Source organism: Sebastes umbrosus, chromosome 12 (genome assembly GCF_015220745.1).
Source record: "Sebastes umbrosus isolate fSebUmb1 chromosome 12, fSebUmb1.pri, whole genome shotgun sequence".
Taxonomy (NCBI): domain Eukaryota; kingdom Metazoa; phylum Chordata; class Actinopteri; order Perciformes; family Sebastidae; genus Sebastes; species Sebastes umbrosus.
Genome location: NC_051280.1, coordinates 11,340,601 through 11,366,926, shown reverse-complemented (window position 1 = coordinate 11,366,926; position 26,326 = coordinate 11,340,601). Strand labels below are relative to the sequence as shown.

The 26,326-nt window shown below is 41.4% G+C and overlaps 1 protein-coding gene across 2 annotated transcripts in view; it reads right to left on the bottom strand.

Annotated features, from left to right (window-relative positions):
• Positions 1–26,326, bottom strand: part of insra (insulin receptor a) — a 70,745-nt gene that overhangs the window by 10,592 nt on the left and 33,827 nt on the right. For both annotated transcript variants that reach the window (XM_037787165.1, XM_037787166.1), the window contains exons 3-14: positions 23,649–23,997; positions 18,972–19,111; positions 17,924–18,068; positions 17,374–17,588; positions 15,491–15,617; positions 13,820–14,073; positions 9,141–9,308; positions 6,619–6,817; positions 3,240–3,520; positions 1,928–2,067; positions 1,169–1,328; positions 81–180 (exon numbers count right to left, since the gene is read on the bottom strand). In XM_037787165.1, the coding sequence (XP_037643093.1) occupies positions 81–180; positions 1,169–1,328; positions 1,928–2,067; positions 3,240–3,520; positions 6,619–6,817; positions 9,141–9,308; positions 13,820–14,073; positions 15,491–15,617; positions 17,374–17,588; positions 17,924–18,068; positions 18,972–19,111; positions 23,649–23,997 (2,278 nt within the window). The remainder of the gene's footprint in view (positions 1–80; positions 181–1,168; positions 1,329–1,927; positions 2,068–3,239; positions 3,521–6,618; positions 6,818–9,140; positions 9,309–13,819; positions 14,074–15,490; positions 15,618–17,373; positions 17,589–17,923; positions 18,069–18,971; positions 19,112–23,648; positions 23,998–26,326) is intronic.

Here is a 26,326-nt window from a genome sequence, read left to right as displayed (position 1 = left end):
AAAAAGAGAAAAGTTTTTAATAAATATAACATAATAAGAAAATAGGTGACAGTATTGAACGAGATGTGATGATTGCGTACTTCTTCTTGAACAAGACGAATCCGGCCGCGGCCACGAACAGCAGCAGGACAAAGCAGATGGCCGGTCCGATGACGATCTTCACTACGTAGAGAGGATCGCCTGTTCAACACATCCGGCCAGACAGTGAGTCACGTTTCAGGTGAGGAACAAAAACAATCTCTGATGACTCCCACACTTTAAACTGCAGCTAGGATCAACACGCGGATCTGTGAAGATAATCTGCTTCGGGTACATTGGTCGCATTTTTTGATCTTGTGATAATGTGGTTAAGAGGACTGAGTCATACGAGGCTTCTGCATCTTAATATCCTGCTTTTACATACATTTACATTCATTTCTTGGCTGGATTTTAAGATTGTTTGACAGCAGCTGATCCCTATATAGATAAGACATCAAATATCATGAGGTTAAATAATAGCAGATTTACAGCTACATAAAGTGTGTAGTCATCTATGTACTAGTACTCAAAATTAATATTCCTGCCACTGTTCAAGGCTAAACCGGTACAAAAAGTCATTCATTCCATCCTCCATCAAAATATGAACTAGTAACAAGTAGTATTATATGATATGATTTTATTGGAGGCTAATATATTGCGACTTGATTATTTATTATCTGGTTTGACTATACCTGGTTTTGTTATTTGAAACTATTGTCTTTTACTGTATTAACAAAAAAAAACTGTCTCACACTCAACATGAGAATTAAGGTGGGGAAAATAAAGAGTGACTTTGGTAAAGTCTATGTTTTTGAAATTACGTTTAATCCATTACATGGATATCCATGGTTAGCACTAACGTTAGCCCCTCTTCCTTTCTCATTGGCTGTTAAGGGTGAATATTCGTGAGTTGCAAAATTCTCTGAAAAAACTCTCCAGCGGCGGTATTTGCACGAGTAATGCAAGGCAAAATACTGCTTTGCGTTTGGTCTGAACACACCTTTAGGAAAAACATTTAGATGTTTCTTTCCTTTCCAAGGTTTCAGTTTGATTGACATCCAACGTCACACGTACTACATCATTTTCCTGTTACTATAAAATGATATGTTGGTATTTTTGTGTACTACCTTCATGGCAGATGGAGACTTACTTGCGTCCTGGACGTAGAAGTATGAGGGCTCGGTCCAGGATCCGTTCCCGGCCAACGAGGTGGCCCGAATCCTCACCGTGTAGTTCCCAGGATGCATCACTTTCAGCTTGCAGCCACGGGACACTTTGTACGTGTTCCTCGACACGCAGTAGTGCAGCTCCTGCAGGAGAACAACGCTGAGGGTCATCGTATGACAAACGGCTGCTTCATAATTTCCAAGTTTAAAATAAGGCGTTGACTCATTCTATAGAATACCGTTTCATGTTTTATTGTTGTTTCCACTGTGGAAAACATCTGAGTTGTCTTTTACTGTTTTCCACAGTAAATAACAGGCTCCAGCATCAGCCAGATGTTTTGTAGACCGGTCTCCATAGCAACTAAAACATGGTGCGACGCTAAAATTACGTCTCCATTGAGTTTATCAACCAAATGACATTAGTGAGACCACAAGACCAAATTTCAAAATACAAGTCAAGTAATAAGTATTGCCTCTCTCTTATGTGTCTGTGCTGCAGCATGGGCAGCTTTAAGATTTAATTGGATTCTCCATTAAATTGTCTTTCATTAGCAGCTCGAGCTATTGTGTTTAATGAGAAAGGGAAATATAAAAAGCTTTCTGAGTGAGAATGCGTTTATGTGTTGTGGTGAACTTACAGTGAACTCATGTACCCAGCGACCCAACAAACTCAAATCACTACAAACACCAAAGCAGCAAAGGCATGACAGATGTGTGTGCAGATGTGTGGTGTGTTTCTTCACCTCCGTGTCTCCCAGTCTCTTGTAGTTGACCTCGTACAGGATGATCATACCATTAGGGGACACCGGTTCCTGCCATGTGATGTGCACTGCATTTTCTGTCACCACATAATTGATGTGACCCGCGATGTTGTCGGCTTTGTCTGCAGAGAACAAAGTCACATGTTTCATGAATCATATTTCTATTAAAACTCAGGTTTGTTTGGAGCAAATAGAAGATGAGATGAAGGGGCGTCCAGCTGGCCTAATGGTCTCCCTCTCTCTCTCTGTCTCTACACTGTCCTCTGTCAAAAAGCGATGGACATCATTATCTAAAGTGCCATGATATTGTATCATTACCTCTATTTTTGACGTAATTCCTGTAACAGGATGTTGGGGTCGAACATTGAGACATTTACAGTTAAGAAGACATGGGGGAATTCATTTCAAGTTAAACCAGTTAAAGGGAAACTCCACTGATTTTAAAAGTACGTATGTACATTCAATGCAATGAAATGCATCTGCCCTTGCTCTCTCATCTCTTCAAAACGATATATAATAAGAATAAATAAAAGGCAACAACAATTATAACAAATTCTCTACAATAATAGATAAATAAATAACTGTGGGTTATTAAAGTGCTTGTTTTAAATAACGTCTGGTTTTACAGGTCTTGGGGAGTACTAGCTATAGAAGTGAGACCTCTGTAGCCGTCTCCTGGGTAGCAGGGTTAGTAGTACACAGTGAAAAAGTTGCGGCGGTTACTGCATTTTTATATCGGTTACTTATTCAGCCTCTCTTCTTCAAACTCTCAAACCAGAGTTGGTAATTGTTGGAACAGTAGAAAGACTAACAAGGATGGTTTTGATGAGTTTCATTTTATTTCCGTCGAGTTTGAAGGAAGTGTTTTACAACGATCAGCGATGTCAAATGACTGTTGTCTGACTGGAGTCTGGTGGCTTTGAGGAGAGCAAAGTAATTGTTTGTTTGTACGCTATTAATTTATTATAACTGTCCAAATTCCTGTTGATTTTATTTATCATATATTCACTTCAACACGCGTCACATAGCATCGCACCGATTGTAACCTTTCCCACTGAAGACAAAAGCCAGATGTTATTGGGTGTTAGTGGGCTTTTTGTTCAGTGGGAAAGGGGCTATAGAGAGGAGATGAGAAGCCACACATTTAGAGAGCGACAGTAGACTGAAATCACCAAAATCGCCAGGCGGAGGCAGCTAGGACCCTCTGGATGGTGATGTGATTTTATTACATAGACCCACACTCTCCCCCTCCTCACTAACAGCAACAAGAGAGGAGCTATCAGTGCCTCCTCACCTTCAGGCATCGTGCGGGCGCTGACATATGCTGCCATGCTGCAGCGGGCCGGGTCGGTCGGGTGGTTGCATGCGTGGACTTCAATCTGGTAGCTTGTGAAGTGACGCAGGCTGGAGATGACAGTGGACTCCTTGGCAAGGACGGTGACCACCGTCTTCAAACTTTCAAAGTTGTCCTCGTCCTCAGGGATGCCTGTGCCCTGGGGCGGGCTGGGGGCGGTGGTGAGGAATGGGTGAGTTCGGTTGGCGATGCCCATCACAGAGCGTCGCTGTCTCGAGCGTCTAAAACAAGGCAAATATTAAGTGATTTACATAATGCACAAAAGACATCAAATTTGAAAAACAGCATTAGATATTTTGAGGATCGAAGCAAAATGTGACAGAAATTGAAAAAAGATGAAACTTCACGATGTGATTGGTCAGCTGTGCGGTGGTGAGAAAGCAGCCAGGGTTTGAACTTCTCTTTTTTATTTGTTACACAACTATTCCTGTCATTTTTAGTGTTTATAACTGATTGAAACACTATGAGTGTCTTCCAGAAGAGACTATCTGAAAATGTGTGATGTTGTCCCATTTAAATGACAGGAATAGTTGTGTAACAAATAAAAAAGAGAAGTTCAAACCCTGGCTGCTTTCTCACTCAGCTAGAGGGTTGCAGGTTCAAATCTGGCTTGGGGCCCTTCTGTGTGGAGTTTGCATGTTCTCCCCGTGTTAGCGTGGGTTTTCTCCGGGTACTCCGGTTTCCTCCCACAGTCCAAAGACATGCAGGTTAGGTTAATTGTTGACTCTAAATTGCCCGTAGGTGTGAATGTGAGTGTGAATGGTTGTCTGTCTCTATGTGTCAGCCCTGTGATGGACTGGCGACCTGTCCAGGGTGTACCCCGCCTTCGCCCAATGTCGGCTGGGATGAGGACAAAGAAAAGAAATGCCTTTCTGATTTAATCCAACTGGACTCAAACCTTAAATAATAATTCTCTTGAGGACAACGTTCATGAATACTAAAGTTAAGAAACACTGTTTTCTTACTTTTAAACACACAATATGTAATTTTCTGCCGCTGGGGGTCTCTCATAAAAACAATGACTAAAGACTTTGGTTATGTTGGGAAGTAGTATGGGATCATGGGAGTTGTCGCCTTCACCACCAATGCCGTCACTTTCTCCTGTTCAGGAGGTTTTAAGCTGGAGCCGAATTAGCCATGGAGGTCTTCTCCTCACCAAAACAAACGGACCCGGTGATTAAACCCGGTAAAAACACTGAATAAAGTTTCACGTTAAAAAATCTGTGTTTCTTTAACACTGTTTGGTGGACACAGGAAGTCCTGGAGGGGCTGCGAGCCGAGCTGCCACTAACGTTTGCTCAACTTGTTTCTCTGACATCTTAATATCCAGACCCTAGACTGTATATAAAGATGGACGACATGACAGTATAGGTCATAAAGCCCGCCTCCTCCAAGTTAGAGGAGGGGACATGGGCCAAAATAAAAAGCCGAAGTTCATGTAAAATAAAATGTTCCCAAAGATGGTTTCTGTCATTTTAGGTAGTTCTTATCACGCTGATGTATGTTCAAGTGTTCATTTTTTTCTGATGAGGTTGGTGTTAATTATTTATTTGATGCTATAAAAAGGGGGTGAGACGACATGATTGGCAGCTGTAATTTCTCTCTTGCTGACAAGCCGCAGCCGTGCTCGGCTCGCGGTTGGTTCGGGCGGGTGACCTCGATAACGCAGCTCCACCGCCCGATCACTACTGCACAAACTCTGGCCCCAAATGACATCAAAATCTCAAGATGGCAGCTCCCGTATCCCTGATATTTTGGCTCCACTTCTGTACGGTGGGAGGAAGTGGAAACGCGTCGTCCATCTTTACGGTATATACAGTCTATGATCCAGACATGTCATGGGGAGAGGCCCAACATGCTGCCAACGACCGAATGCAATGGAGAGAGCTCATTGGAGCCTTATGTCCCGTAGGGGATGAAGAGGAGTGAGTGAGTGATGATCAAGACATCCAATGACTAAAATAAATAGTTAAAATATATAGTGAAAAACGGACAAGATCTAAAAAGTGTATCTTAAAAATGTGGTTTAAAACTGGATGAAAAGTCAATTTATGACAGCATCTGGCAGACAACCACAATACTGAAGCATGCACAAAGGAGATATGACGCCACTGACAGGCAACCAAGTGAAACAGACCATTATCTTGTTTGAAATCTCTGGGTTTGAGACTTGTTGAAACTTGTTGGAAACATTTGGGCTAATGTAAGCACACAACTCAACAAATTATATAATATAGGTCTAGTGGTTTTTGGACATTTTAATGCAGATAAGTTACATTTTATACCTTTAATTCTTAAAAAGACAACTCTTGTTTCTCTGATATCTTAATATCCAGACCCTAGACTGTATATAAAGATGGACGACATGACAGTATAGGTCATAAAGCCCGCCTCCTCCAAGTTAGAGGAGGGGACATGGGCCAAAATAAAAAGCCGAAGTTCATGTAAAATAAAATGTTCCCAAAGATGGTTTCTGTCAGTTTAGGTAGTTCTTATCACGCTGATGTATGTTCAAGTGTTCATTTTTTTCTGATGAGGTTGGTGTTAATTATTTATTTGATGCTATAAAAAGGGGGTGAGACGACATGATTGGCAGCTGTAATTTCTCTCTTGCTGACAAGCCGCAGCCGTGCTCGGCTCGCAGTTGGTTCGGGCGGGTGACCTCGATAACGCAGCTCCACCGCCCGATCACTACTGCACAAACTCTGGCCCCAAATGACATCAAAATCTCAAGATGGCAGCTCCCGTATCCCTGATATTTTGGCTCCACTTCTGTACGGTGGGAGGAAGTGGAAACGCGTCGTCCATCTTTACGGTATATACAGTCTATGATCCAGACATGTCATGGGGAGAGGCCCAACATGCTGCCAACGACCGAATGCAATGGAGAGAGCTCATTGGAGCCTTATGTCCCGTAGGGGATGAAGAGGAGTGAGTGAGTGATGATCAAGACATCCAATGACTAAAATAAATAGTTAAAATATATAGTGAAAAACGGACAAGATCTAAAAAGTGTATCTTAAAAATGTGGTTTAAAACTGGATGAAAAGTCAATTTATGACAGCATCTGGCAGACAACCACAATACTGAAGCATGCACAAAGGAGATATGACGCCACTGACAGGCAACCAAGTGAAACAGACCATTATCTTGTTTGAAATCTCTGGGTTTGAGACTTGTTGAAACTTGTTGGAAACATTTGGGCTAATGTAAGCACACAACTCAACAAATTATATAATATAGGTCTAGTGGTTTTTGGACATTTTAATGCAGATAAGTTACATTTTATACCTTTAATTCTTAAAAAGACAACTCTTACTTGATCTCAAAGACTTCATTGTGGAGGTAATTCTCAAAGGTCTTGCGGTACTCTGAGTCCTCTTTCTCCTTCTTTAGCTCCTTGTCGGTTTTGGGGCAGGCGCAGCATCGCGTCCCCAGGCCCTGCTCCTCCGTCTGGTTCCACTTCTGCTCCTCGTCACTGTCCACCTGAGTGGGCTCTCGTGACGGCAACTTCATCCCTGGTGAAATTCAGAGAGGAAAAAAAAAAAACAGACAGAATGGGATGATTGGTGAGATAGACACAGACACATAACTCAGTTTTATGCACAAATATCCACGTACACACACACTCCTCCCACACACACATGCCAGAGGGGCATGTCTGTCATTGTCATCCCCGGGTCCTCACCCTCTCTAGTGGAGATAAATTAGCAGTGACACAGCCTCCCTGCAGACTCTCATCTCTCCGGATGTGTGGGAGTTATGGGAGTTCAAAAGAGGAAAGTTTGGGCTCGACTGTGTGCTTACATGGAAGGGCACTGATGGCGGGGCATCCACGTAGGTCAGGCTGTGACAGGAATAACTCAACCAAGATAAATATCTGAACTTTTCCTGAACCCGAGTCGGAGTAAGAGGAAGATCCTGGTTATCTACAGTGCCAAGTTTCACGTAGTTTAAGCTACATAATACTACCCAAACAAACGATTCACCTTAACTGCACTTGATTTTCTTGCTCAGTGGGTACAGACTCAGAGTAGAGCAACAACGGTTCAATTCACAAAGGGGCCGTTGGGCTTAAAATGCACTCAAAGATAAAACCGTTCCATAAAAGGAATGTTTTTCTATCCTGCTGAGACACAATGAACACTGTGTCTCAGACATATAGCTGTTGTCATTTCGACATTTTTTTAAACTCCAGTTTTGGTGATTTTAATGTTTTCACAAGCCATAGTCTATTTGGCTAATCCCAATCAGAATGAAATGATACTTTTAGTTTGTTTTCTATTTAGTCTGGTTCAGTTTCACAGTGCACAAATTGAAGCAGACTAAATAATAATAATAAATATTTGCTGACGGGCGTGTATGAAGGAGCAAATTTATCTTTTTCTTCTAGAGAGCTGCCACTTCTATGCAGGGAATCACAGACTTTGATATGACACTTTGACAGCAATGATCTACTGTGCGCATTTATCTTGAACTACTTTATAAATGTCACTATTTTTTTTGTGGACTTTATTAATGATATTCTGTATGTTCTCTTTGGCCCAGATGTCAGGCAAACATCGTTCTTCTGCAGGAGTCCAGGTCAGTCCTCTCGCACTCACCTGTCGTTTACCTCTGTCCATCTCAACAAATACACACACAGGCAGCCTGTGATTTGGTTTGCTTAAAAGCGCTCTGAGACCACCTAACCTAACGCAAGAGGTCTCGGACCATTTGTTCTTTTTGTCCACACCAGAGAACGATTACTGCGTACACAACCGCCTAAACGAACTGCACCGGAGTTCGATTAACGCAGACTAAATGTTGGCTTGTGAAAACACCTTTAATTAAAAACACATGCAACTGTTTGGGATGAGAAAATTCTGCCAGGGCTTTTACATCAAATGAAACCTTTTTGGGATATGTGAAAGATGTGTTGACATTTAAGAGTTATGTCAGACTTGATAACATTTTATGTATTATGAAGTAAGTTTAAAATCTATCAAAACAATGAGGTTGAGGTTGTTTGTTTTGGGCGTTTGGTTAAAATGCTTTTCTGTTGTTGTTTTGTAGGTTTGTTGTGGTGTGGTCGCTGTTAAGATTGTGTGCTTTTATATATTATGTGGGTCAATATATATATTTGGAAAATCAATGATTCAATAAATAAAATAGATCAAATCTTGATATGAACAGTGGTGGAATATAACTAAGTACATTTACTCAAGTACTGGAACTTGAGTACAATTTTGACATAATTGTACTTTACTATTTTCATTTATACTACTTTATACTTTTACTCCACTACATCTCAGAGAGAAAAATGTACTTTTTACTCCACTACATTTATTTGACACTTAAAGTAACTGGTTACTTTTTACATTAAAAACATGATATGCTTTTAAGATGTGAAGCAGTATTATGCTACTCATCTACACAGTAGTATACAAAGTATCTACAATTGGCTCCACATTGACCAAATACAGCAATAAAAGGCTCTTTCATGTAACTGTGAAAGGAGCCATTCTGCATAATGAGTACTTTTACTTTTGATACTTTAAGTACATTTTACTGATAATACTTCTGTACTTTTACTTCAGTAACATTTGAAATTCCTGACTTTTACTTGTAATGGAGTATTTTTAGACAGTGGTATTTCTACTTATACTTAAGTAAAGGATCTGAGTACTTCTTCCACCACTTGATCTGAACTACCCATAAAGGAGAATCAGAAGTAGTCAAGAGCTCTCCTGCTAACATAAAGATAACAAAATATTTTTTTTATCTCTCTCACTTGTCACATAAAACCACGAACACAGAAGCAGTCACAACAACGTGACGACTACAAACGATGTGGCTCACCCTTCTGACAGTAGTCAAACTTGTAGAGCTCGCTGGCTTCAGGCTGGCGCTGGCAGAAGACCAGGTAGTGGGTGATGTTGCCGTTGGGGTCGTTGGGAGATTTCCACTTGAGGATGATCTGGGAGGAAGAGTTGGACGAGGAGATGGGGTCCAGCGGGACAGAAGGTTCTGTGGAGACGATCACAGAAATACAGAGGTTTAATAAGTGGGAATGGTTAATGCTAGGCAGGGCCTCTTAAAGCACTGGTTCCCAACTTGCGGGTACCGACCACAAAGCTTCACGGGGGGGTCGCTAGGCCTTCTTGAGTTTAAGGGGTGTAAGAAAACTTAAAAAAAAGAATAAACAGTTGGCCTATATCTTAGCATTTCATTCATTTTTTCTAAATGACCAACAATAACACTGAACTGTCAGGGGTCCAAACTCAAGCCTGAAAATATTGACAAGCTGATTTTTAGTAATAAAATGCCTTTGGTTTTTGACCATTTTGTTAAAAATACTGCCAGTATATCAAACCGTGAGCTGATTGTACAGTTAAGTAAATTCAGAATATTATATGTAATTTGACTGATCATGATACTGCCGTTTAGTGAGTCTCTGGTTTTTCAAAAAAGATCTGTGTTTCTCTCATGGGAAAGAGATTTTCATTATTATTATTAGATCCTGATACATTGGTGTCACAATCAGCCCATTTCTACAAATGAATCATTGGGATTTACCAAAGACAGCAAAGGAGAAGTGCTGTTTCAATCTAATTTACATTTCATGTTACAGTATGAACACACACTTACTGGCAGGGCGTTGCTCTGTGACCAACAGCTGCCTGCTCTGTTATCTGCAGTTTGGTTTTTGTTCATTACACCACTTGTATGTGTTTTTCTCTTCTACATCTGAGTGAATAAAATGAGTGCTGGATGTCCATATTTTACAAGTTAATGAGGACCAAATAAACAAAAATATGCGTTTTAGTAGAACTTTCTTTACGCTGGGCAGCACAGGAGAGAGCCTTGTTTTGTTTGCTGTAATTTGTACATTTCTTTGAAAGACATTTTATACCATTTTATAAAAGTTGACTCTTCATTGCTGTGGGGTGGATGTCTTTATCTCAGTTTTAGTTTAATCGTTGTTCCCATTGTGGCTTTGGTAGTTTTAGTTTAGTTCTTCTTTAAGTGTTAAGCTGTGGTTAACACGTTTAGTTTCAGTTCTAGTTTTCAGCACTTTTGGCAGGTGTGGTATTTTGAATATTTCAAAATTCAGTTGTGAGAAAATACATGTCAAACTATTTTCTATTAATGGGGTCCTCCCCAAGAAATATTTGAGTTTCTGAGGCTTTGTTTCCTGCATTCTGGTGACTTTTAAAGAATGAAAATTGCAAAATAATTATAAAGTGCACTGCAACAGCAGGTTTATGTTAAATACTTTTAATTCTGAGGAGGGTATACAGAGTAATTGGCCCCTCTGGTGTGAACTTGTGTTAACCTCTGGCATCATCAGTTGTCATTCATTCACTCATTCATTCATTGAGTAAGCCTATTTCTTTCTCCTCCATTTCTCTCTCCTCTCACTGACTAAAGGTCCTTTCAGACAAAACATAACAACGGTACCACTGCGGCTTTCTGCTGCATCGATTAAAGCCCAACTTTGGGTGCAGCACACACTGACAACGTGCGCTGAACCCAGTGGCGAGTGCATCTCAAACCGCGAGCAGCTTTCTTCCCCCAGGAAACAATTTGGTATTGCTGTATTGTTGTTCGGAAGGAAACCGAAGGGTTTGACACCCTGTACACTGCCAGAAACAGGTTGAGATAACAAAAAGGAAAAAAGGTGTGAACATTTATCATAAATCGGGAGAAATTGTGACCCCGGGAGGAAACTGGGAGAGGGTGATGAAAAACGGAGTCTCCCGGGAAAATCGGGAGGGTTGGCAAGTACGGTGCTTTTGTGTGACTCTGTGGAGAAAATCAGTTTTACAGATCTGTCAATTAAATCAACTAATCGATTTGTCGACAAAATCCGTTGAGTGTTAGTCGGCTAAGAATTTCTTCAGTCGAGGACAGCCTGCTGTGTAGTGTGTTTTCTGTGCTGTAAGTACAAAAAGAGGTCACCAGCTACCTGTGCCAGGAACACAGTGACTGACTGGCATCACCGTATACATCTGACTGTCTGGTGAGTCATCTTTTGACTAGACGCATGAATCAGGTTTCGAGTGGGAGGCAAAATAAGAGACAATTTACTTATTGTGTTCTTGTCCTTCCCTAAAGTAAATTAGAAGTTATGAGATACAAAAATATCACTGAACAAAGTGTTGACATTTACTTCATAAGAATAGTGTGGGAGGAGGAGAATAAATAGAGGGAGGATGTGCGTGGGGATGTCAGACTGAACCCTAAGGAGACATTGTGTGATTGTGTTGTCCCTGTTTCATGACGGTGCATCGCACTGGTCTGACTGCATTGTCAGACTTCAGTAGCAACAGCTTATTCGTAATGACAGCTTTGCCCTTCTGACGAGGTATGCCGGTTAGACATGACACAGACCAGGAACCCGGAGCGGCTGGCAGACGGAGAGAAAACAACCCTTCCCTGACACGGCTGACTGACACAGTCTCTGCTGGAAGCCGGTTTCGTGTGAGCGAGGGACGTCGTGTTTGATGCGGTTTATCAGGAAGGAAGAGCACGTTGTGTAAAAGGAAGCCGGTTAGACGGGCCATCATGACTGCGACGAACTTAAACTGCACACGACGCACGCCGTGGGTGGCAGTGCACAATTAAGCACTTGGGGAAGAGATTTATGATCGCTGCGTGATCGCGGGATGTAGACACCTTGCACGAGGTAGCACCCTGTTGGTCAATGGCACCCCAGGCGGAGCATGCCATCTGTCTTTCCTCTGCCCTGTTCTTGTGCCAAGGACGTTTTGGCAGCTGCCAGACTGACACACACAACACAACTAGAGTAACACCACAAGAAATGTAATAGTTCAACCTTAGCACAGGAGAAGATACAGGCCTTTTCCTCTACATGAACTTAAAGGAATACTTCACCCACAAAATGACCATTTGTGTCAATTACTCACCCTGTGTTACCTTGAATTCTTGAAAAAAACTTTGTTTTTCTCTAATGCCTCCGCGGTGTGGCGAAAAATGGAGAACTGAAGTAAATGGGGGCCGCGTTTGACAGCAAAACTATATCAAAATATTTGTTTACATACTCTCACACAACTCGTGCAGTATAATCCAAGTCTTATCTATCTAGTTGTATGCTCACTACCACCTCCCAAACACATGTATCTTTGCTAAAACTTTACTATTTAAACAGGCGCGCTACTTGTCTGTGCGAGTCCGAAGTGTTTTTAGAAAACAGAAAAAACTAAAGGCCCGACTTCAAGGAACTAGCGGCGATGAAGGCCGACTGTTGCGTCTCCTCACGTCGCCTTTGTTTTGGCCGACAAGTTGCATTTGAACACACTGCTAAGACTACAGTCGACGGCCAGTTACCACGTACGTTTTGCGCCTACGTGAGATGAAATAACTCTCCACACCAGCAGATCCTGGTAGTCTGTATTTGTCATTCAAAAAGGGAAACCGGAAGACCGAAGACTAAAGATGTACAAGCAGTTGTTGTGATTCGTACAAGAAACAAAGCGACGCTTGCCGACCATCTTCACACCACTGTCACTCACCACTTAGCTTCATTCCAGATGGCCATGTCATTGTGAAAATACCTGTGTATTGGAATGATCAGATGAGATGAAGATGAAAAATGAGAAGAGCCTTCTGTGTTTTTCCTCTTGACTTTACTCGTTTGCTTGCTTATCTCACTTCTGTTTCTCTTCTCGTGCACTGATTCTTTTAAGCTGAACCGCCGATTAGAGTGATTTCTCTCACCGACAAGCTCCGCCGGCGATTCTCCGACACGGGCAGTCTGGAGCCGACGGTGCGAAACACCGAAAAACCGGCAGATGCTCACCAACGGCCCCAAACTGTCCGACAGCCGACCGTCGGCTTGGTGTGTCAGGGCCTTTAGTTAGTTTTCTTCAAGAATTCAAGGTAACACGGGGTGAGTAATTAATATACAAATTAATTTTGCGGGTGAAGTATTCCTTTAACTACCCATAACCTGGACTTTTAATAACCTGTAAGACTTTGGTTTGAGGTTCCTACCTTATGTTTCCACTGTGCTTTACAAGCAAGAACATTTTTGATATGTGTCATTGAAAAGAAAATGAACCAGGTCATTTGGTTGGCAAGTGCAGTTGTGGGACAGACAATAACAGAATAAGTGTGGCTCATATTGATGTCCCTTCTATGTTTACATATTTAAACGTCAATATCAAGACATTAATGGAAGGGCTGCTGCTGGATTTTCTCCTGAATCAGAAAACGGGGAGGTGCTGAGCTGATATATATACTATACATACCAAAGTAACCCGAATGTTACCATAAAATGTAATGAATCAGAATCACCTGTATACTGAAACTCACTTCCACACAGTGCTTAGTGTTTTAGCTAATATTATTAACAGTCATTAATTGCATTTAATATCCCTGAGAATATCTGGAACTTTAGTACCACCTCCTGAGAAGTGCTGAATTTTAGGGTTAGGGAATGTTGTGTATAAATATCCAATCCAGAGATTTTTACTGAACAACCAGTGAACAACACAAATTTCAATCGGTCTTACTGGTGGCGTTGGTGCGAACGTAGATGATCTCGCTCTTGGCTCCGTGGACCTGGTGCTCGTCAGAGGCTGAGAGCTGCGTTTTCACCATGATAGCGTACTGCGTCCAGGGCTTCAGTGGCAGGATGAGATGACCCGGCTCAAACTGCTCTTTGTCCCCCTCCGTGGCTCGACGTGGAGGGTCCACGTCAGCGATCACCCAGCTGTTGGAGCCGCAGGCGTCCTGCCCGTCAAACTCGGTTACGTTCTGAAAAGGTCTATTGTGGGGAAAAACAATAACAGTATAAGAAAGAAACAATTGTTATATGTAGGCCTAAATTGTATTCCAGTTCAGAAAAGATATTAAATTTCAGTTTGATGTTTTACAGCAATTTATCATTGTGTTTATCTGAGCAGTCAGTAAAGGAATAGAGCTTATAGAGGGAGGATATTCAGGATATCTTCTAGATTTTACTACTTTGTAGAGCTACCAATTAAAAAAAACAATCAGGTTGAAACAAATGAGAACTAAAAAATAGTCTCTTCAAATGAATTCAACTGTAAAATGTATCGCAAGATTGAGGTTTAGTTCATTCGTGGTACCTCACTGAAGCCAACAGGTGACTTCATTGGTTGCTGTGGCAACGTTACTGCAGGCGTTTTGAAAAGACAACAAACAGCCTGATCTTCCTGCACGAATTTTCCATCTATAGTGTTGAATCTAGGGTTGTCAAAGTTAACACGATAATAACGCATTGACGAAACTTGCAGTTTTGAGGTTGTAGCGGGCTCAAATTTAAAGAGTGAAGATACTGGCATCATATGAAACTAGAAAACCTAAGGAATCCACCGGTACCAATCATGTCACATTAGATTGTCGCGAAGGCTAAATAACGCTCCGAACTAAACTTTGGCGAGGAAAAACTGGCTTGGCCATTTTCAAAGGGGTCCCTTGACCTCTGACCTCAAGATATGTGAATGAAAATGAGTTATATGGGTACCCACGAGTCTCCCCTTTACAGACATGCACACTTTATGATAATCACATGCAGTTTGGGGCAAGTCATAGTCAAGTCAGCACACTGACACACTGACAGCTGTTGCTGCCTGTTGGGCTGCAGTTTGTCATATTATGATTTGAGCATATTTTTTATGCCAAATGCAGTACCTGTGAGGGTTTCTGGACAATATTTGTCATTGTTTTGTGTTGGAAATGGATTTTGAATAATAAATATATACATACATTTGCATAAAGCAAGCATATTTGTCCACTTCCATGTTGATAAAAGTATTAAATATTTGACAAATCTCACTTTAAGGTTCATTTTGAACAGAAAAAAAATGTGTGACTAATTTGCAGCTAATTGCACTAATGACAGCCCTAGTTGAATCCAAAATGCTTCCTTACATTACTTCTCAGTCACTTTGGTGTCATGGTTTGAAGACATGTTGTTCTTAGCTGTTTATATGTCATCTGTTATATATTATATATGATAATTATGTGTTATATGATTTCTATGCAAGTGTTTTAAATGAGTCCGTGAAGCAGGAAATTACATTACCACAATCCGCTAGATTTAACTGATGACTCTATTCATCTTTTTCTTATCTATAAAGTACTTAAGCAGCTGAAAACAATATTTGTCTGGCAGAGACCCAACTCTGATTGTGACTGATGGCTGAAGAGTTACTCACGCTTCTTTGTAGAGCACCATGAAGCCCAGCAGATCTCTGAAGTCTGGAGGCCAGAAGGGTTCCCACTTGACCATTATTTTATCGCTCATGGTTCGAATCTGGGTAAACTTCAACACATGGTTCTCGCCTGAGAAAAGACATTAATCAGTTAAAAGCAACGAACAGCAGAAAAAGTTCAAAGTAAAGCGAGAAATTATGTTAGTTGTTAAATCTCTGTTATTGGGAGATATCAGTGAAGAAACATCTGCTTTTGTTGATTTAGTGTGAAATATACCGAAGTCCTGGAGCAGCCGCTCACCTCCACCTACACAATCATTTTAAGTAGATTAAGGACGCGTTCACACCCTGTTTGGTGAACAAACTCAGGTCCGTTTGTCCGGTTAGTACGGTTCTTTTGGGCTGGTGTGAAAGATGTCAGTTGAACCCTGGTGCGGACCAAACAACCGGAGTCAGCTTCGAAGCGGACTCTGGTGCCAGCCAGACCACAACCACAGGATGTTATGATAGCACATATGTGATTTTAGCATGATTTCAAAAGCTAAAATATAATAAATACTGCTTATAATCAGGGATTTCTTCGTGAGCTCTTTGTGACATCAGAGAACATAAATAAACACATCAGAGGCATTTAAGTGCTGCTTAAACTTCTGTCAGTCACCTGAATTTGATCTCCCCACGTGGGACCTGATGATGCAGGATGACAATCGCCAAACTGTCCAATCAATGTGTTACCTGACTGACAGTCTGTATGGAGCGCTCCAGGGATGGCATATTTTTTGTAGGCCAACCAGGAAGTTAGCATCGCCCTGGTTCCATCGATAAAAAGCCAATGGGATTTTTCCAATGGGTTTTGGATTATTCCAGAAAATAAGCTCTGTGGCAAACAAACGTTTATGAAACTTACACGTAGCAAGATAACCTTCACAAATGAGCACCACTTTTATGATTTTTTTAAGCGTAAATGCAATCGCCAGAGGTAAACAGCTAACGTTAGGCTATAGACGAACTACACCACTATTGCATGACTTCAAAGTCACCTCCACTAAGCTAAAGGTGGACTAGTGTTCGGCGTGATGACGTTTAGTAGTCTCATGTAGCCGCTTGTTAGCAAAAGTGAAAACATAAAACTTCAAAATTCACGAGTGGTGTATCTACTGCCGTATTTTATATTGTAGAGCAAAATGTTAAAATCTCTTCAGCTTGTGTTAACCACAGACCTTATTTCAGGCATCTAACTAAAAACCCATTGACTTCCAGACGAGGGAACCTCTTGGTTCATTTGTAAAAAGACAGTGTGAACAGGAACCAGACAAAAACTTCAACAATATATCTTGTAAAGCATCAGGAGTTAAGATAAGACCAAAGGTTTTCCAAGTTTGACACTATGACAAAATTGAGACAACTGCGCCAGATCTTGGTCCCCCGATCCCGATCTTGGTTATTAGATACTAAAGTATCCCAAATTTTGAAGCATCACATCCCCTTCCATCTCTCCCTTTTACTTGCTCTCTCTTATGTCAAACTAATAAAGGAGATGTATCAAAAACATATAAAAGAGAGATTATCCCCGCGTCTTAATCTATATAGAAGCACATTGAACTCATCCCTCCATCTCTTAACTTGAATCGAACATGTGGTTTAAGACGGAAAGGACACAAATAGCCTACATCACTGTTACCATGTTGGCAGTTATTGGTGCTTTGCTCTGTTGGTTGTTCCTAGTTAATCTGTGTGACATTTGCAAACATAGAAGGACAGGAAATGACCATCATAGCAATAACTAGGATTATGTTTGCGTCTGTACCAGCGGTGCCTCTTGTGTTTTCTGCTACCATGGTAACTCCTCCAACAACTGACATGTCCTCAGAGCAGAGGGTTCTTACATGAGGCCTGATCTCCATTGGTCTTTGAGGCGATGTCGTTCTTGACTTGACGCTCTTTGGTCCCCGTCACCTCCTCCATCTTGCGGATCTCGGACATGCAGAGTTTGGAGTTGTAGTGGAAAAACATGCGTCCCTGCAGGATGGTCAGCTTGTGTTTGGACCAATCCCAGAGCTGCCGAAGGTTCTGGTTGTCCAGAGCATAGAACGAGTAATTCCTGGAAAAGAACACACAAGATTTCATGATATATGTGGCATTTAGCTGAGGATATTATTAAAGAGGAACATCAATAGAAACATATTTCAGCACGGTTAGCCTACAATTTGCATCATATGCCTATCCTTTGCCATTTCTGCTGTAAGTGTAGCCCGTTGTGCTACAAGCGTCTTCCACCTCGTCTGAATGAAGCCTCATATATGATTTGTCTAACCAAAAACAGTTACCACAGAAAGACATTTTGAAAAGGTCAGTCCTTCCGCTTTTAACTCATAATTACAGGAGGAGGCTCTGACATGGCGAGGGTGAGATGAGTTTCAGAGGACGGAGTCTCACCCGATTTCCTGTTCCTCTCCACGAATAACACGGAGTTTGCGGAAAAAAGAGAGGGAGACGAGGGCGTAGGAACGTCGCACTGTCAGGTAGCCAGTGATCTCCTCCAGCTGGCCCAGGCTGGCCTCCAGTTCAGCTGCTATGTTGTCTGCAGAAAACCAAAAGACACAAGTGACTTCGGATTCTACAGCACGCTTACAGTAGAACAAAAACACTCCCACGCAGCTGTTCTTTTCTGCTGTGTTTTCAATTTGGTTTCATCTTTTTTCTTTTAAATCACTGTCTGGTGAATTATATAAAAGATGGAAAGAGGTGCCTATAACATGTAAGGTGTTAGAAGACAATTATTATATTTAACACCCTTCATAGTTTAGGATATATGGGATACAGTTTAGTATCAAAGGATGATGTGCTTTGTTATGTTACTGTATTTCATGGTCTGGTGAAAATGTTTAATTATGATTAATCCAACATTTTGTATCTGTTCAAAATGTACGTTAAAGGGAGATTTGTCAAGTATTTAATACTCTTATCAACATGGGAGTGGGCAAATATGCTTGCTTTATGCAAATGTATATATTTATTATTGAAAATAAATTACCAACAGAAAACAATGACAAATATTGTCCAGAAACCCTCACAAGTACTATTAAGTAAGTACTAAGTAAATACTAGTTTTTAGTCCATTAAAGCTTTTATATGGTCATGGCTAAATTTAAAATCCACAAGCATAAAGGTTATAATTCAAAAGATTTGGAGATCATCTGTATTTGTTTGCTTTATATCATTTTTATTTGTTTGTTTTATGTATATTGATGTTTTATCATTTAAACTGCTTGAGCTCATCTAATTTTCTAGGGGTTCCCACAGTTTTTGCATTTTAAACTTTATCTTATTTCATTTTAAATTTATGCTGACGTATGTTCGACTGTTTGTTTCTTTTGATGTAATTTCCTGGTTTTGTGTAATGTCAACCTGTCTCTGTGCTTCTGTTGTGTTGATCAGTTGTATACTGTCATCTCATTCCACCAAACAAACCCCAGATACTCACTTCCTCCACGCAGGTTGATGACGAGGCTCCCGTTGAGAACAGTGCAGCCTCTCAACTCCTGGGCAGCCGTGACAGACTCCACAGTTTGCAGACCCATACAGACCTTGGGACAAAGCCCTGCACAGGGAGTGCAGTTGAGTCTACAGAACAAAAGGAAAAAAACAACACTGATTAGAAAATTATTTTGGGAAAATGTGTGCACGACAACAACATGTGTTGGTGCTACAGACTACAACTCGGAGATTCCATTCTTGGAGAGATTCCATTTCTGCCAATAGATCCCCCTAATTGATACACACTGTTCCTTTAACATCTGTTTCTTCAGGTGCTAAATGCTCCACTATGCTCACCAGCTTATTGTTAACTTTGTCCATCTGGCATGTGGTGCTGGGCAGGTAGCGTACAGTCTGAGTTTAGAGGTTTTTTGCTGAAAATCGCTGCCTGTTGTGGCTGAATGCACTGGTAGAGCTGTGAGATTAAACTAAAAGAGTAAAGTTGTGTGCCTGACAGATAAACAATGAGCTGAAAGGCGCTAAAACGCTCCGTAGAGCTGAGATGGGTGATAAGTCTACTGTAAGGGACACCCTTTCACAAACAAGTAGTGATGTGATCTACTCCAAAGCCATTGATCCTTGCTGCTCTGAATAAGTTCTTCACTGTATGCATAACAAAAACACTGAAAATAAAGCTTTCCTCAACTTTTGTTTTGAATTAACTGAAAAAATGAACTGACCCCAACCCTTCACCTTAGCAACCGAGTTAAACAACCTGGCTTACGTCATGCTTTCATAACAAGTCTCTTCTCATAACAGGTATATGGTCATGGCTTTGTGTGTCAACCATATTAACCCATTTCCTGAAAAGCCGTCTGTTCAATCCCCACACTCATAATGCGGCGAGAGCAAACTTTGATGAGGTAAAATCCAAAGTACACAGCAGCAACCTCTGCAACCTCTCAGATTCACACAGCAGAGCGAGCAGATATCTCTTAGCGGAGACACATGCTGCAGAGGAGTTAAGGCTTGGATTAGACAATGACGGGCTGTTTGCTCAGGGCCATTGTCCTGATTGTGTTAAAAGTATTTTTTGCCGCTGGCTGGTTTATGAGGTGAGAATGCCTTTTGTTTTGTAACAGTTGAGTAAGCTGGCAGGACAAATACAGAAGAATGTGGCATTTCTTTTGTGAATGCAAAATAATGGAAGCTGGTGGTAATGTGTTAATGGCACTGCATGTCTAGTCTACAAATACATGAGCCACTTCTAAATGAGATTAATGACAGCTTTCAACAACAAAACAAACCACCCATGTGACAAAAACACAAAAGATAAAATAGCTGAGAAGTGTGTCTGTGTCTGTGTCTGTGTCTGTGTCGTGCCAGTAAAGATTGTGGGCATTGTTTCTTTATCTGGCTCATGACGCGCCTGATCTATCTTGACCTTTTTCCCTCTCCAGTGCCACATCTGCACTTTCAGCCGAGACACTCATAACGCCTTGGAGTACACCGCTTATCCACAAAGCACTTTCATTTCCACAGCTTAGTTTAAAGCCAGCGACGGGAGAGAGATGCCAAAAAGAAGAAAAGAGATGGGCCATAAGGGGAACAGAAAGGGGAGTCAAATCTAAAAGGCTGAGATAGTAGTGCCGCAGGGTTCACCACAGGTCAACAGTAGCCTGAAGGTTTGGATGAGATTGTTGATCACCTGGTAAGAAGTGATCAAATCTTTTTAACGAAATTTGTTCAAGCATTATTTCAAAAATTCCACTTAAGCTACACGTGTGCAGCGAAGGCAAAAGGAAATTATACAATCATATAAAAATATTAAGGCTGTCATCGACCAAAGAAATCCTTAGTCGACTAACACTCATACGACTTTGACGATTAGTTGATTTAATCGACAGATCTGTTTCTCCACAAAGAATCACACAAAAGCACCACTTTAAATCTTGTGTTTACCATAACTTTACATAACTTTCTTAGAAATAAGTAGGTCTGTCAAAGTTAACGTGATAACGCGTTAACGCAAATTTGTTTAAATGCCACAAATTTCTTTAACGCATTAACGCAACTTGCGATTTTTAACTAACCTCTTAAAAAAACGAAGGGCAGTCGATCTTTCAGAAGTTGTAGCGGCTTTTAAAGCTAGAGTGAAGATACTGATAACATATGCAACTGAGTAATTTCTTAAAGAAAGAAAAAGTCAAAATTCTCTGATTACAGCTACTTAAATGTGAATTTCTTTCTGGCAATTAGTCGACTAATTGCTCTTTTTGGTCTTAGTCGACTTCTTTAGTCGAATAGTCGTTTTTATGCTTTTGTCATGTTGAATGACTCAAAGAAACTTATGAGCACATCTCTGGTAAACACAAGATTTAAAGTGGTGCTTTCGTGTGATTCTTTGTGGAGAAACTCAGTTTTAAAGATCTGTGGATTAAATCGACTAATCTATTAGTCGACAAAATCGTTTGTGTTTGTCGACTAAGAATGTCTTTGGTCGAGGACAGCCCTAAAATCAAATTAAAGGGAGCTTCTCAGTCATTATTTCTGCTCAACAAATGAACACATCTGAATGAGTATGCCTTCTTTTTCTGATTCAAAACTTTGGATCTGAACTGTAAAAGAAAGTTAGAAGCACTCTTTTCTTTCACAACAATAACACTTGAGCAAGGCCCTTCACCCTCATCTGCTCCAGTGGAGCCGGATCCGCTCAGAGAGTCCCACTAGAAACCTCTCAGGTGTGAATGTACAATATGTAACTCCATGAATGTGAAGCTGCATGTTGTTTGAACAGAGATTATGTACTTTGGTAAATTCTGTGTGGACAAATAAAGGTTAAACACACATTACTTTTCCTTGTCATCGCTGTTGTCAGTGACAGACTGCCTGCTGGTCTACGCTGCTGTAGTTGCTTGCCAGACAGACCCTCTATCTCTTTGCAGCCAGCCAAGGGAGTCGAGGCCCTGCACCCCGGGGGACTGACAGTCTGGCCTGAATGCCTCCCCGACTTCCTTGGTGTTTAACTGCCACCATGTCAACTAGTCAGTCATGTTGTAACAGAATACAAAAAGTCTTGAAAGATCCAGCTGCGTTTCCAATCTCTGCCTGAGCAGAATGATTAGGGCTGTCTGGAGTGTCTCGCGGGCACGCCCACGCTAAACAGCAGCCCTGTCACGGTCAATAAAGGTGTCAAAGAGGGACGCGATAAAGGTCACCGGTAAGTCAGCACAAGCACAACGCCCTTCTTTAGAGAGGGAAGTCTGTTTGGGTGCAGCTACGAAGATACACGCACTACGGGTTGTAAATTATACATATAGAGAAAAGGGAAAAAAAAACACTTACTATGGCTGCACAATGCAATGCAGACACCAGCGGTTGGTAAACAACCAGCAATTTTGTTCAGCATGTGAGCCAAAAAAAAATATAGGGGATGGATACAGAGTCATAATCAGAAACGTAGATGTGCCAGGCTTCCTACTGCGCTGAACCACTTTGACCCAGCTGTCGGTGGTCTCACCGACACAAATGCTAAAAACAGGTGGACATATAAAGAGCGCTGTCTAAACTCAGCAGGACCTTCAGTTCCTGCACTGTCACTCTGTGGAACAAACACAGTGACAAGAGCTAAACACAGGCAGGACATTCTTTCTCTTTCTTTCTTTTGTTGTTATTGTTGTTGAGATGTTCACTGTTGTATCATTTGTTCTTATTGGACTGCTTTGTGTATGATTGTCCGTTCTAGAGGCCCAGCGCAAAGACTATCAGCCGACGGCCGGTTAGCACGTACGTTCTGCGCCTGCGTGAGATGAAATAACTCTCCACCAGCAGGCGGCTCTGCTGTGCCGCATTACGTTTCGCAATGACGCTCTCGTTTTGTCTAGTGTCATAAATCCAGTGCATCTCTTTCCTTTACAGCGGTGCCCTTTCGCCTCGCTCAGCGGGTCAGGGACGGCCTCTCGGTGTGGGAGGATCCCCCTCGTGGGAACTCTCCCCGGCGCTGGCTGGCCCTCGCCGGATGTATTTCCTCCGTGGTGGCGCGACGCAACTGGCTCTAGGTCTACTTGGAAAGGCCCGGGGTGAAAGTTGGGCATTACAGCACCCCTCGCCCGCCGCTTAGTGCTCGCTGTGCCCCTTTCTCCCTGCTCCGGGGCGGACTGTCCTTAGTGCGAAACACGGAGCCTGTCATCGTTTACCATGCTTTGTGGGTGTGACTTTGTTTGCCGTGTCATCACCATTCATATCTATACAACCAATGTGATTATAACTAAATTGTTTACTAGAGCAGAAAGTTCTTCAAAGATCTAGCCTCTTAATTTTGCTCTCAAAGTGCACCAAATTGATACATTTAACTTTAAAATGTTCACAATTTTCTTTCTAAATGCATGATGTGTCCAAAGTTTTTTGCCATAATCGAGCAACCCTAAATATACCAATCAAATGAATATTGCATAATACCTGGGAGTGTTCTTAATAATAATGAAAGAATTAGATGTTGTTTTAGGGAAATAAACACATGTAGGAGAATCAACAAGCCGCCTATGTAAAGACCCAGGAGGATTAAATAATGACGTATATGTGAATGTGTGTGTGTGCATGCACAATATTAAGCCAGCTACACCAATCACACATTGTTCCATCAGACCATCAAGAGCCCATCAGAGCAGCACGAGTGTCCACTTACGAGGAGGAGTTGACGGTCGTGTAGCCGGAGGGACACTCTGGGATGCAGGCACCGTTGTGGATGACGTACTCGTGGCAGTTGGGGCTCTTGCTGCGCTCCTTCTCCCGCTCCTTCTCCCGCTTGCATCTGTTGTGGAGATCTTGGCAGAAGGAGAAGGGGACGCAGCGCCAGCCCTTGTAGGTGAAAAGATTTTCGGGGCAGCGCTCCACACAGTTCTCCTCGTGCTGGAGGCCGCGGCAGGCCACGCAGTGATCGGCTGAGTGGGGCTTCATGCAGCCGCCCAGGCACTGGTCGTGGCAGCACTGGCCGTCCTTGGTGCAGGCTCGATGTTTACACTGAACAGGGCACACTGCAGGTGAGAGAGGAAAACAAAGTTAGTGAAGCAACGACGAGACCAGTCAAAGAAAAGGTTACTTGGTCAATTTAAATGTATAAGTATTAAGGACTGAATGCAGGAAGAGAGATACATGAAACAGAAGCTTATAAGCATTCAAACACCTACATAGTATTTCAGTTCCCCAAGTGACACAGGTTTAATCTCCAGTGACAATATATCTTTATATCTCCATCTCCACAGAAATCAGCGGGAGTGAAATCCCTCCTCGCTGCACTAGCCAGCAGCCCAGACGGCCATCTGTCATTGGCCAACAAGCATTTTGAATACAAACAGCAGGGATCCATCCAGCACTAGTTGAAAATAGACGGGAATATCCAGAAGAAGGCTCGGTGAAAGTGAGACAGAGAGGGTAAAAAATGCCATTTGAATGAGACGCGTGCAAGGTGTCTTTGATTGGTTTCCTTTTTTGTTCTTTTAGAGGCTTTCAAGCACATTTCATAACTGACTACACTAATATAAAATGTAGTTAATGCAACTATAATAATAAACTTTATTTATAGAGCACTTATCAAAACAAAGAACAAAGTGCTTCACAGAGAGAAAATGAAATAAAATACCAAAGTGATTGATAAAATACATGAACAGCAAGATTGAAATAATAAACAATAAATAAAAAATCAATGAAATAAACAGGCAGCTCAGATACAATCAGGATATGCTTTCTCATAAATGTATGTTTTTAGAAGAGACTTAAACCGGCAGTAGGCAGAATATTTGTGGCATCATTGGGCAAAAAATCCATAATAACCTTTCAGCGTATTGTAATTCAAGTGTTTTGAGAGAAAACTTCTGACTTCTGCACCTCCTCATGGCTCTGTTTTCAGGCTTTAAAAAATCTAGCTCGTGACGGGAGACTTTGACCAATCACAGATCATTTCAGAGAGAGAGAGAGCGTTCCTATTGGCTGTGCTCCGGTCATGTGACCGGTGCTTGGCTTTCCTTCAAGAGGTCTCAACATGGCTGCCGGGTCACAAACTTTCTCATTTCACAGCTAAACAGTACACTACAAGATGTTTCTGAAAACATTTGAGGAAAGAAATAGGCATTACAGTAACAGAATATTGATTCATATTTGATCAGCGCTGTCTAGTTTGACCGTTTGATCGGAGTTTGCGAGTGATTGACAGCTGCTCAGAGACGGCAGGCTCCAGATCGACTCTGATTGGTTGTTTTCCTCTGGTCTGTGAAATCTTGCAGATGCCATTAGGAACACCAGAGGACACCGGAGGACACAGAGGCACATGGTTTTTTCCAGATTACCTGTCTCATGCACTACTGTCAGGATTTAGTGACCGTTTTACAAAAATAACTTTTTTTAATCATATTTGCTCCAATTCTTCCCTGCTTTAAAAGAAGACACTGACTCAGGCAGCCTTATTTCCTCCAGCAGGTTGTCCTAGATCCTCAGGGCCCTGAATGTCACTTCCTTTTTTGTGTTGTGTTATTTAAATTAAAAAAAGAAGAAAAAAAACTCTTGCAGCACCATTGCCCGTCCTCAAGGTGACTTTGGGAACCACTATGATAGATATACAGTAGATATATCACAACATCTGTTTAGATATGGCAAATCACACATCAAAGTATCTGGTTGATTAGTGCTGAAACAATTATTTGATTAATCAATAGACAGGAAAATAATAAACAAGAATTGTGCCAATTGAAATATCATTCATCAAGCAAAAAAGGATAAATATTCAATGGTTCCAACATCTGAAATGTGCAGATTTGCTGCGTCTCTCTGTTTTACATCTGACTGATTGATTGATTTAATTATTCCTTCTTTTTTTTTTTTTTTAGAGTTGTTCCGATACCAATACCAGTATCAGAAAAGTGTCCGATAATGCTCACTGGCCACATTATTGCGAATACAAAGCCCTAGTACCTGTGAGAGTTTCTGGACAATATTTGTCATTGTTTTGTGTTGTTAATTGATTTCCAATAATAAATATAGACATACATTTGCATAAAGCAGCATATTTGCCCACTCCCATGTTGATAAGAGTATTAAATACTTGACAAATCTCCCTTTGTGGTACATTATGAACTGATAAAAGAATGTGCGATTAATTTGCGATTATTCATGGGCAATCATTAAATATTTTAATTGATTGACAGCCCTAGTTTAGACAATTATGTCATTTGACCATTTCTCCCTGAAGTTGAGGGATAATTTTCACAGCGAAGCATGTTATGAAAGAATCATTGAAAATGTAATTCTTTGGGTTTTGGACTGCTGGTTGGACAAAACAAGGCAGATGAAGTTGTCACTTTGTCTTCTGGG